General features: G+C 35.7%; 1 protein-coding gene across 1 annotated transcript; it reads left to right on the forward strand.

Moving 5' to 3' along the window:
- The first annotated feature begins 8,011 nt into the window (after positions 1-8,011).
- Positions 8,012-12,367, forward strand: LOC145145116 (casein kinase 1-like protein 2). The gene is made up of 14 exons (XM_079074912.1): positions 8,012-8,593; positions 8,684-8,724; positions 9,151-9,220; positions 9,337-9,485; positions 9,556-9,651; positions 9,750-9,820; positions 9,927-9,988; positions 10,080-10,143; positions 10,233-10,317; positions 10,397-10,523; positions 10,618-10,700; positions 10,774-10,837; positions 11,650-11,774; positions 11,863-12,367. The coding sequence occupies exons 1-14, from the start codon at positions 8,518-8,520 to the stop codon at positions 12,106-12,108; spliced, it is 1,359 nt and encodes a 452-aa protein (XP_078931038.1). The 5' UTR covers positions 8,012-8,517; the 3' UTR covers positions 12,109-12,367.
- The last annotated feature ends 781 nt before the right edge of the window (positions 12,368-13,148 follow it).

Raw genomic sequence — 13,148 nt, forward strand, 5'->3', positions numbered from 1 at the left:
GTCGAGAAATGTTTATTGACAAGAGAATCTTATATGTCAAGGAGTCAGTGGGAGTCTTAATGGTCTTGAAAGGTTTCAAGAACAAATCAAGAATAAACCTTATCATTCATCACTAGCACACGACTTGAGGTTTACAACCTATCGTGTTGACACTAATTTTATTTATGTGCCATTCCAATCGAGTTAATTATGCATGTGAGTTCTATGAGTTCTCAATGGATTGTATAGGGGCAAGACACCTTGTTCAATGGAAAGTACATTGAAACGAAGGGGTGAGCTGCTCAATAACTTGGAAGTAATGGTGGACCCTTGATGGCAAGAAATTAAGAAGAACAAGTTCTATCCATAAGAGTTTGGATTTGTCACTAACATTATCTTGTGACTATGGTTATGACAAATTCACATGGATAAGAACGAATACACCACAAAATCTAAGTGTCATAAGGTTTCTTTCATTCATAAGAATGATTGTAAGGAAACGCTTTCACTAAGAGAGATTTTGAAGATAGCATTATGTAATTTGGGTTTCTCAAATTCAACTATGATTACGGCATTCCTCTTCATAGTTCCAATTGTGGGAAATGGCAAATGGGTCTGAACATTTTAGACTTGTTGATATGAGTCCTAGAATCGTTTAGACATATACATATGAGTTGTCCAAGGAAAAGTGTATGAGTTTGAGAAGCTTAGATAAAGTCTTATCAAAGCATCTAGTATTAGAAATATGAACTTAAGAAATTGTTTTCTAGAAGTTCAGCTAATTTCTGAATACATGTCGAAGCTAGTGGGAGCATAAGTGTTATGCTGGTAAAGAAATAATCATCATGTAAGTGGGAGCATGATTATTATAGTAAGTATTGTCAGTTAGCAATATTAATTATAGAAAACAAGAGTTATACTTTGCAAAGTTGTAAGGGTTGAAAAGTTGTTTTGCTATAATTAAGGGATAGAATATTGTGCTTCATTTCAAATCTAAAGCTTAGATTGAGAAATTTTAATAAATTTAGTCAAAGGATACATAGTGTCTTCTTAAACTTCGATTATGATTACGGTATCCCTCTTCATAGTTCGAATTGTAAGAACGTGACACATAAAATATTATGGCAGAAGATTGATAGAGTATCGTATCTTTATGTAAGATGTTATGCATCGTGTCCCATATGCTTCGGGTAAAGGATCGATTGTAATTGCTATAATATTTGACCATTATAAAATTTTCCAAATGTCTAGCGCATTAAGAAGGGAAAAGGACAAGAATTGGTATTGACTAAGATAATTAAACAACTATCAAAGGACGACCCAAAAGTTCGCTGATGATTGGTCGCTTGTGAGTAGTTGGAAGTATGGTATTGAATGGATCATATCGACATTATTATGAATAGGTAAGATTCTATTAAGAATGAGTTATCATATGGTAAATATGGAAATGTTTCCATAATTGGGAGTTGGAAATTAAGAATTTATGTCTAGATTAGAAAATTTTATGCAAAAGGATGTTCAAGGAATGTACTTTGAATGAGAGACATCACATAATTGTTCTGTAACTATTTTGATAGAGTACCTTGTGATTTCGATGGCTGAGTCTTTGTGATTTTGTGCTGTAACTTCACAAGAGAATCATTGCATAAAATATTAGAATTTGACATATTCTATAAGTGACAAGAATTTGATATTCTTGTGCTTATGATAAAGAATTGGGATTTGTGAAATGAGAATGATTGAAAATGTGTTCACTTGATCTATTTCACGAAGTGATAAACCATTGAAAACCAAAGTGTGCATGCTTGGAGCATGGGACAATTGTGGTTATAATTCAAGTTATAAAGTTGATTATCTGAAACATTAAACAATGGATAATGAGTAATCGATATGGTGATAAATAAAAGGTGTTTTATTTATACTCAAAGGTTTGAGACCATATAGGATTAGTATTATTCTTGTGTTTCTCTTTGTATGTTTTGACTTCCAGAATAATTGAGTTTATTAAGAATAATCGAATTATTCAAACGGTCCGCAATCGTTCATATGTTGGAAGTAGGTATGAATGAAGACTGTCATGAATTGGTTTGTAGATTTTCTAAAGTGTATTAGACATAGCAAAGGTTTGCTGCAACGTTCATGAGTGCTTATGAATATGATTTTGAGCATTGGATTAAACCCACGCTCACTTGGATCGCTTCATGGATTTTATCACGAGCGATTGGTGAGACGATAATATCTTGTATTCTTGAAACCAAGATGTGTGAGTTGTATCTTGCGAATCGGTTACACATTGATAATATGTAAACGCACCAGTAACTTGGTGTTATAAAACTTATTGTTGTGTGTGATTTGGTGAGTGAGTGCAAGCAAACATTGAGTCGAAGTTTATCCGTTCCTTTTACCCAAAGTGGGATAAAAGCGATATCTGTGGGCCCCTCGATGATTTAGTGATGACAAACGTAAATGCTCGACCGGGCTAGGGCTAATTTGATTTGTTCAATTAGTCAGTCGTCGTAAATCGGAAATCGGGAAACAACACATAGACTGAGAGAATGATTTCAATCCATGTCTCGTGTCTATACGATATCTAGAATGGAGGAATATATGATCCCTTATCTAAAGGACAGGTTACTGATAAGATCAGAGTTCGACAGCGTCTTTGAGAGCTACGATTGCTAATCGGGTAGTACTTACTATTATAGTTACTAGACTTATCCAAGTGGGAGACTGTTGGATTAGTGTCTAAGCCCGTAACCATATTTGTCAAGTACTTGACCCGATTGTGCATGGTCCTTTTGGGTTGCCTTCACCAAAGCAACTTGACTGGAGAAATAATAGAGAAAGAGGTTATTATGATTTATTAATATGTTATAAGAATAACATATTAAAGGAGAAATCATATTTGTTTAATTAATATTGGTCAATAATTAATTAAGAATTAATTTTGTGATCAAATGTAATTAATTAAACTAGAGGGGCTGAATTGTAATTATGTGATAGTTACAAAATAGGGTAAGGATTATCCCAAGGATAGGTTGGACGAATTTAAGGTGATAAGGCCTTAGAATTTGTCCATGATAAGGATTCAAGGCTTATCTTATGGGTTGCTTGGTGGGCAAGCAAGTAGATAAGGATAAGGACTGAAACCCTATCTCTACACCTATATAAACACCCCTTTGGCTCATGAATTCGTCCATGCCTTCCCAAGGGGTCCTAGGGACGAAATTTTATACCTCTTCCCTCTCTCTATTACCTCTCCATTTGCTCTTGGTGTTTGTGAGCCATTAGAGGCACTACACTTGTGGTGCTTGCTTTCAAAGACAAGAAGATTCAAGATTTAAGTTGTTATTACAATATAACAACAAGAGGTATGTAATCTAACCTTTTTGGTTAATTTCGAAAATAGTAAGCATCATTAGGGTTTTATTATGTGTTCATAATGTTGTATAACTAATAGTGATAACATAGATCCAACTCTGGGGTTGCATGCACACATAGGATTGTTTGTATAAAATCCATCAACTATTTCCACCTCTATTGGTGTAGTTTGCGTTGAGTTGTGCCATAGCAGCGGTTATTGCCGCTGTTACAACAGCTTGGAATGTAGCAGAGTCCATCTTCATGAGCGGTGTCTCGCGGGTGTGCTTCTAATTTCTGTGGGATGACATTTTCCTGTTGCATGATGATAAGCCAGATCGTAAGTAGCGATGGTCATTTCTGGTTGTACTATATAACTTTGCGTTTTGTCGTATGCTTCACGATGTTTCAATCTACATCCCTAAGATGCATTGATGGTAGTAGGAAATTGTAGATTTGGCACGAATATGACGTCTATCCTTAGAGTATATAGGTTGTTTTGGTTTCGAGATCCTTGAGTAGCTAGCGGTTTCGAGGGTTCGGTTATGCATATAATTGAATTTATGCAATAACATGAAATAAAGATAGCACATAATTGTTTCATTGGTAAGTACCATCTTAGTACACGAAAGAGAGTCATATCGGTTAGTAGGGGAGAAAGCTGCTCCTAATCGTGGCGGAAAGTGTCTGGTGGTGGTGCTGATGAAGTGGATGCACCCTGGACATGAGCTACTTGTCGCTCGGTGTCTCGTAGTTGTGCCTCCCAAACTGACTATCTCGCTTGGAATTCTCTAATTGCTTCCTGTGTTTGTCTCTCATCTCCCTCAACAGCAATCCGCATTTGGTCCGTTTGTTATGAGGTGTCCTAAGCTTGGTTATCAATATCTCGGGTGCGTCAGACCATGCCTGGGAGGGCCCGGTCAGCTGGTCCTCTATGACTAAGACCGAAGAAACCTTGGTTCCTACCATAGTGTGGTCGTATTCCCTGCTGGTGACTCCATCTCCAAATATCGTGTGTCCATGGGGCGTGGGGCCACCGGGGACCATACGATAAGTCGGTACTCTGGCCATGTATGGAGGATTGATGACATCGGATTCTGCATCCGAGGCATCATCGTAATTTCCCTCGAGCTCTTCCTCTTCGAGGTCCACCACTGACTCGGCGGGTCCATCTGCAAGTTCTACTTCATGTTCCTCCTCTAGTTCTTCCTCTGAGTCTCCTTCTGGGTCAAGCCACCATGCCTTCCCCTGACTAGGGAAACAGGGGTCTCCTGGCTAATGATACCCGTTTATAGTGTATTGCACAAAGGGGTATAAATACTAGAAACAAATAGCACACCAAATACTCCTATAGTTTTTTTTAATTTTGTTTAGGTTTGGTTCTATAAGTTCTTTGGATAATTAAATGGTAAGTTTTTGATTCATTGTCCATCACAATTACTCCCGAACACATGTTGGTCGTATTTTGAATGAATGTAGTTGATCAGGCTACATTCACCCCCAATACGACTACATAACTGCCCGGGTTTAATAGCGATGTTCAAATCCTCCAAAGACTTTTATTGTTCTTGTTGTGTTATTACTCTAAAATGCACACATAAGTATGTATTTTAATTCTTATGTTCAGAGTAGTTTAGTCCCATTGTATTTATAGTTGCATATCTTGTATGGTTAGATATGCCAGTTCACTATAAACAATGCTCTGATACCAATCTGTCACACCCCCGAACCAGACGGCGGAAACGTCTGGGGGCTTAGTGCGACTTTCAACATTTCAGTATCATTACAGTGAATATAAATGAAACATAACATCATCATCACCATGCATAATATAACAACATTCATTGTTTACATCAAGTATTGTGTTCGAATATTACATGCCAAATTAGTCAAGGTATGATAACACAAAATATAACTAAGTATCCATTAGTTTGTTTCGCTCAACCTGCTTCAACGGTTTCCTGAGAATACAAGTTAATTTAAAAGGTCAACATAAAAATGTTGGTGAGTTCATAAGTATATTTGAGAAAATGATTTGTATAACTGGGGCTAATTAATTCCTTTATGGCCCAATAAGGCCCATTTAGGGTAAATCAATTTATTTTGGACCCATTATGGCCCGAAATGTTAAGTTTCATGAAAAGTGGGTCCAATTAGAGCCCATTTAAGGGTCCTAAGCCCAAAATAGTCAAATTGGAAGCTTATTGGTCCATTAGGCCCCCATAAGGAAATCCTAGTCCATAATGGACTTAAACCGGGATTTGTAAGGTTTTCAGCCCTTAGTTGAACACATGAGATGTATTTGAATGAGCATAGAGTATGATATGTTCTTTTAGAGTACAAGTTATTACACTAGGTGAATGATTGCATGAGAGTAGAATTTCCTAGCAAAATGCTAGTTGTGACAATGCTTATGTTTATGTATTGACAATAACATCCCAACGTTTTAATATAAACAAAATACATTTCTTCGGAAATGCTTTGATAACATATTTATCATGTTTTACTGGGAACAAATTCCGCAACATTATTCTTTAAAAAGGATACTCTAATTTTTAAATAAGCATAAACAAAAATTTAAAATGATCGTGAAATTTGAGGATGTCACATATGATCTAAGGTTCCTTCATTGGTTGACTATTGAATATTTTCATGGTCAATTGTACTCCCACTATCCTCTTTGCATATGAGCTCTCTCTCGCGAAAGACTCATCTTCGTGCTACAAAGACCACGTTTTCACTAGGACTGTAGTACAAGTATTCAAAGGACTTTTGTGGGTAGCCAATGAAAAAACATCTCTCACTTCTGGCTTCTAGCTTGTCATGAGTCTCCCGTATAACAAAAGCTTCACAATCCTAAACATTGATACATGCTAACGAGGGAACTTTCCATGTCCACATCTCGTAAGGTGTTTTGGCAACCTTTTTAGTAGGGACAAGATTGAGGATATGTCGACTGTCTCTAAGGAATACCCCTAGAAGGAAATGGGAAGAGTGGCTCGACTCATCATGGAACGAACCATGTCCAACAAGGTCTGATTGCGTCTCTCAACCACACCATTAAGTTATGGTGTCCTAGAAGGAGTCAATTGTGAAACTATTCCAACCGTTTGTGTCTATTTCACCCCGGGTCTATTTCATCCCACATACATATATCATACATGCATACAACAAGAGTCACGAAGACAACATGCACACACGACACCTAGTGTCCTACAGTATAGTGAGAATACTCACTTCAATCAATAACAGGTAAATTTCACACTCGAGCTGTAGGTATGAGAATCTCCTCACACTAAACATATCAAACCAAACCCTAATTAATAATTAAGGTAATTATCCTAACTTAGCAGGTCCATAATACTATGACAAATTCTTATTTGATAAAAAGACCATTTTTCCATTTCAAGTCCCAAACCTTCACAGTTGACTAAAAGTCAACTGGTCAAAAAGTCAACGGTCAACCTTATTGAACTACGCGTCGCGTACTCAGGCTCTACGTTGGGCATAGAGTCTCACTCCAGAAAACTGATGGCAAACAGGCTACGCGCTACGTAACCTAGGTCACGCCCTACGTAACCAGGTTGTTTGCCAACTTCCACTTTAAGGTCTTAATACCTTAAGAACAAACGTCCGATTCTCAGTTCTGGACCTAATAGACGTCTTAACTGATAAAGTCACCAACTTTATGCCTTTGCATGGCTCAAGAGGTTATAAAACCTAACCCTAAGTCCAAAGACTACTCAAAAGCTTAAGATGTCTTGCATGAATGGATGAGAGTGTCCAAGTTCCCATTTTATGCCTCCCCAAACTCAAATACAACAAAATATGGTGCTCACAAGGTATGGAGTAACTCATACTCCATAAAACCAAGGTTTTGGGACAAAACATAACAAACCATGAACCAACTCAAGATCTAACAAAATGAAACATAAAGGTTCAAGCTTTATACCTCCTGGAGGTGAATGATGAAGCACAAAATCTGGATCTTCAAGCTTGAGGCCTTCCAATGCTTCTCCAAAGAACTCCCTTCTTCACAAAACACACAAAAATCACAATAAGGCCTTAAAATCTCACAAATTGGGCTAGGGTTTCGAGAGGATTGATGGATAGGATGGAGGTAAGAAGGGCATCAAAGAGATTAAGGTCCTTAAATAGGGTCCAAGACCCCAAAATTAGGGTTTGCACCCTGCGCGGTTACGCCCTGCGTACTCCATTAAGTCTCACATCCAAGTTAATGAATTACGCCCTGCGTAACTCAGCTGACTACGCCCCGCGTACAACCAACATTTGCAAAAAAATAAATAAACTTTAAATATATAAAGAAATGCACCTGGAAGTCAGGTGTGACAATAAATTTTGTAGTGAATTGTCTTTACTAATAGCTGATATAGAAACAATTATTAATGTGATTATGGCCGATGTAGGACTAACCACCTTTGTAGAGACTTTGTCTTTTAGATTGAAGGTCTCGGGTTTTAATCCGGATGTTAGTGATTTCTACTGACTTGATACTTATTTCTAACCATAATTCAAAAGAAAAAAGATTATGTGACATCATTTAGTATATTTTAAATTTAAATATTAAATTATGAATTTAGATAGGTTTAATCCTAAATATTAAAAACCATAGTCGTGTAGAATTTGGTAGCAAAAGGGTCAAGGGTGGGTAAAAAACTAAAGAAAGATCCTGCTTTCGATTGAATCAAAGCGCGAGGAGTGGGGTGTCGGGCGATATCATGATGCCTCCTCTTTCTCCCCCTTCCTCTCCCTCTCTTTCCCCAAAATCCCTTTAGCCTGTTCGACCTAAACCTACATTGAAATTCACCAAAATCAGCTTCTTTTTCTATAGATTGCCTTTGTTTTTCCACAATTTATCCAAATCGATGTCATTCTTTTTCATTTGATCTGTTCAATTTCATGAACCCTATCTTTTTTATCTGAATTCTGACAATCTTTTCAAAGTTTCGATCAATACTGTTCATGGCGGTCACTGGTTGCTGACGCTGTCTAATAGATTGTCTTATCGATCGTCCGATTAGCCTTTTCTCCGATGAAGTAGTAATCGGACCGGAACTTTTTTTCTTTTTCTTTTTGATCGTTTTTGTTGAGTTTGTGAGTTAGGGTTTTCGTAAATCCAACGGAAGTTTCAATTTTCTTGAGAATAATTGTTAGTTGATGGAGCCTCGTGTGGGGAATAAGTTTCGACTTGGCCGGAAGATCGGTAGCGGCTCGTTTGGAGAGATCTACCTGGGTTTGTATATTCATGATGATGATATTCCTTTCTGTTTTTGTGAAGTTTTCTCGTTAAGCATTGGTAATTCACATGTTTTTGGTTTTGCAGGTACTAATATTCAGACGAATGAAGAAGTTGCTATTAAGCTGGTGCGTAACCAATATGCCATTTGTGTTTCCATTAATTTTGTTCATTTTTCTGTGACATTATCGCTTCTCAGCTCCATCACTAAAACTTAATTATTGATGTGCATAGCTTAACATGTTCAATGAACTACAACAAATAATTTCAATGCATTGTATAAATCGTGGATAAAGCTCCAAATTCTCATTCTTATACTTCTATGCTTTCCCCCTTTTGTTTTAGTCATGTTTATAGTGCAAGAACACAATTCTTGGTGCTCAAATTTATAGTTTTAAGTGACTTAGATTAATCATCGTTTTCATATGTTTATCATTACTTTAGTTGTTAACAACTCTTTGCAGACTTGATTACATATTACTTTTTTTTTTTTTTTTTTGCTTTTGTAGCTAGTTGTCTGCTTTAAATTGACAAATTTTTACTTTTCTTTTCAGGAAAATATCAAGACAAAGCATCCACAATTGCTATATGAATCAAAGCTATATAAGATACTGCAGGGAGGAAGTAATTATCATTTCCATAGCTTGTTTAGTTCTTTACCACTTGCATCATATCATTATGTGGCTCTATACTTTTTGTTTGTTTTAATTCTTGACTTATTGTGTTTTTCCATTTGTTAGCTGGAATTCCAAATGTGAGATGGTTTGGAGTTGAAGGAGACTACAATGTTCTAGTGCTGGATTTATTGGGTCCTAGTCTTGAGGACTTATTTAACTTCTGCAATCGAAAGCTGTCTTTGAAGACTGTTCTTATGCTTGCAGATCAAATGGTATGTCATTATCCATTCCATTCATTCTCCTTCTCATCAATTTTATATTTCCTCATTATTTTTATTGCAGATCAATCGTGTTGAATTTGTTCATTGCAAATCATTTCTGCATCGTGATCTCAAGCCAGATAACTTCCTTATGGGTCTTGGAAGGCGTGCAAATCAGGTTTTGCTCCTTAAATTGTTATTTCTCCTATATATTTTTTTACATTTGTAATCTTATATTTAGTCTTAAAAATTCATTTCAATGTCTACACTCTACAGGTCTATGCTATTGACTTTGGACTAGCTAAGAAATATAGAGACTCCTCAACTCATCAACACATCCCATATAGGTGAGCTAACTAACTTTGTTCAATCAATAAAAAAGGAGCAAAATTTACAAATAAAATTAGTTGTTTACAAAAAGAGATCATTTTTTATTTTTTTAATCAAATGCAGAGAGAACAAGAATTTGACTGGGACAGCTAGATATGCAAGCATGAACACTCACCTTGGAATCGGTAAGCTTGTGGTGACACTGAGTTTTTCAAGTTTTTTTTTTAATCAAATGGCATTATATTTATGCAGTTTAATTTTTTTTTATACATGTAGAACAAAGCAGAAGAGATGATCTGGAATCTCTTGGTTATGTTCTCATGTACTTCTTGAGAGGAAGGTTGATATAAAATATAATTCCCTACTATTTTTTATTTTATTTTATAAATCTTGCATATGACTTTGACTAGTATGTTTTGTACATTGTAGTCTCCCATGGCAAGGACTGAAAGCGGGAAATAAGAAGCAAAAATATGAAAAGATCAGTGAGAAGAAGGTGTCCACATCTATTGAAGTAAGTTATTTTGTTAAAAATCATACCTTGGTGAGTAGTTTTTGGCAATGAAATGACAAGATTGCCCCTTGTTTTTCAGGCTTTATGCAGAGGCTACCCTACAGAGTTTGCATCATACTTCCATTACTGTCGATCTTTAAGATTTGATGATAAACCAGATTATGCTTACCTAAAAAGACTCTTTCGTGATCTTTTTATTCGTGAAGGTTATAATTAATTAATTAATTAACTTCTACCTTAATTAATAAAATCTTGTAATGGATTGTGAAAATTAATCCTATTTTTTTTTTGTTGTTTCAGGCTTCCAGTTTGATTACGTGTTTGATTGGACTATTTTGAAGTATCAACAATCACAGCTTGCCAATCCTCCATCTCGTGCTCTTGTGAGTTTATTTATTTAATTTGAGGAAATTGTTTTTTGTGAAAATTAGAATTAAACAAAATGCTGTTTTTCAGGGTGCTAGTGCTGGACCAAGTAACGCGGCCCCACCTGTGGGTGCTAACCCGATTAGGCAACTAGGTGGGTCTTTTTTTTTTTTTTTTTTTAAATAATGATATTTAATTTAATTTATTAATTATATATGAAAATAAAATGAAATGACAGCTGTACAATGTTGTGGATTTGATGAGCAATTATTGAGGCTATGCATTGTTGCTTGTACAAATGTATTGCCAACTATTGCTCTTCTGGATGTTTGACAATTCTTCACATGGATCATTCTATATATATATTAAATCTGAAGGAAGTTAGCAATAGTAACTTTTATGTCTTTAGGTTTTTGCCACAAATGTTTAGTGAATTTGACACTTTTAGTCCTTAAAGTGAAAACTTTTACAATTTTGTGTTTTGATTAAGTTTTTGTGCTTTTAGGGTTTTGCCACAAATCTTTAGTAACTTTGACACTTTTCGTCCTTGCAGTGAAAAGTTTTATATTTTGGTGTTTTTGCCACAAATCTTTAATGAATTTGACACTTTACGTCCTTATAGTCAAAACTTTTACATTTTGACATAAAAAACACAAAAAACCTCCTTTAGAATTTTGCCACCATATTTTCTCAACTTTGGCAACTTTCACATTATTGCCACAACATTTTTGGATTTTCTCCACCAATGTCCCTTCTTTTGGTTGTCGTACACTTTGGATATCTAATTTTAGGGGTTGTCGACTTTCTCTCCTATTTGCGGTGATTTGCACTTTCAGCACGTATTTTTTAAAGTTTGCCGATTTTCCCCATATTACCCCAAAAGCGGCATAGCCGCGAGTTCTTTGCTAGTTTTTTTTATTTAGAAACTATTTTCTGTCAAATGTCTAAAATACCCTTTCATAACAGGTGAAGAAGGTAGGCCTGCGGGCTGGTCATCTTCAAATCCGTCATGGAGTCGGAATCCTGCAAATTCCGGGACCTTATCAAAGCAGAAAATCCCAACCACCACTGATCAATCCATGAGTAGAGATGTAAGAATATATAATTTGTTTTTCTGATAAATAACATGGAGAGTAAATTGGTCAAAATCTGACATAAAATTGTTGGGAGTTTTTGCAGTTATCGAGGTCTAGTTTTATCCGAACAACTGGCTCATCTCGGCTGACCACGGGTGAACCGGACTCATCACGTGCACGCACAACAGATGCGAGCCCGGGTGCGGTCAACAAGGGGTCAAACATGACCCAGAGGAGCTCCCCGGTTATATCTGCGGATCAAAAGCGACCCATTTCAAGAAATGCTTCAAATACCAACATCAAGAACTTTGAATCCACTCTCAAGGGGATCGAGGGGATGCATTTTTAACACTGGGATTTGTGTTTGTCATTTTATTTCATTGCCTTGGCTTTTGTCTGTAAATTTGTTACTTGAAATTTTTTACTCATATAACGCACACTACAATGATTTGTTGCATCACCAGAGTCTGCAAGCTGTCTCATCTGTTCCACCACCACGACTGGAGTTTATTTTTCTCATGTCTATTGTTGTTATGAAAAATATTATGTTGTGGATATTGCTTACTTTTGTAATATCATTACCTACTATTATTGTCTTGTTATCGAAATATCTGCTTTTTCCAATTGGTTTAAATGCTAATGAGAATTTTACATGATTGTTAAGAACTCGAGTGGTATGGAACTAAACATGTCATTAAAAACGAAAATGAACAAGGTGTTTAATAAAAAATCAAATACTATCTCAACATTGGGTTTAGACAATTTTTATTATCTTTACAGCTAAGCTAAGTAGGGAAAATGTGTTTTACTAGGCTAAGGGCGTGTATGGGATTGCTTATCTAAAACAGCTTACTATAATGCTATGATTACAAAGTCCTAGTTTTGATATGAGTGGAAGGAAAATATGTAAACTATAATTATTTTTTTTATCGTATACTAGTTGGGATCCAAAATTATATAAATAGGGTATATAACTGGGATGTGGGCTAATATAGGCTTGATCACATGGATCTACTTTGTGTTAGCAATGATGTAGTTGTACACTTGTACTACATGCAACAATGAAATTTGTTTCTTCATCAAATAAGTTGTTTGATAAGTTAAAAGATAATAACTTACAAAAAAAAACTCCTTATTTAACCCAAGGATTTTTATTCTAGTTTATCCTAACACTTAAAATGCCTATTACCATTGTCAAACCTCAATAAACTAATATAAACACCTTATATATACAAAAACACCCCCTAAATCCAAGTAATTGATCGTATTACCCTTGCTTACATTAAAAAAAAATTGCGTTTATCAATTTTAATTAAATTTGACAGCTGTAGCGTGAGAGAAGTTGAAAAAACAAGAAGACAAATTTAACCAAAAAAAATTACCTATATA

Source organism: Lactuca virosa, chromosome 1 (genome assembly GCF_052849685.1).
Source record: "Lactuca virosa cultivar CGN04683 chromosome 1, Lactuca_virosa_CGN04683_v6, whole genome shotgun sequence".
Lineage (NCBI taxonomy): Eukaryota > Viridiplantae > Streptophyta > Magnoliopsida > Asterales > Asteraceae > Lactuca > Lactuca virosa.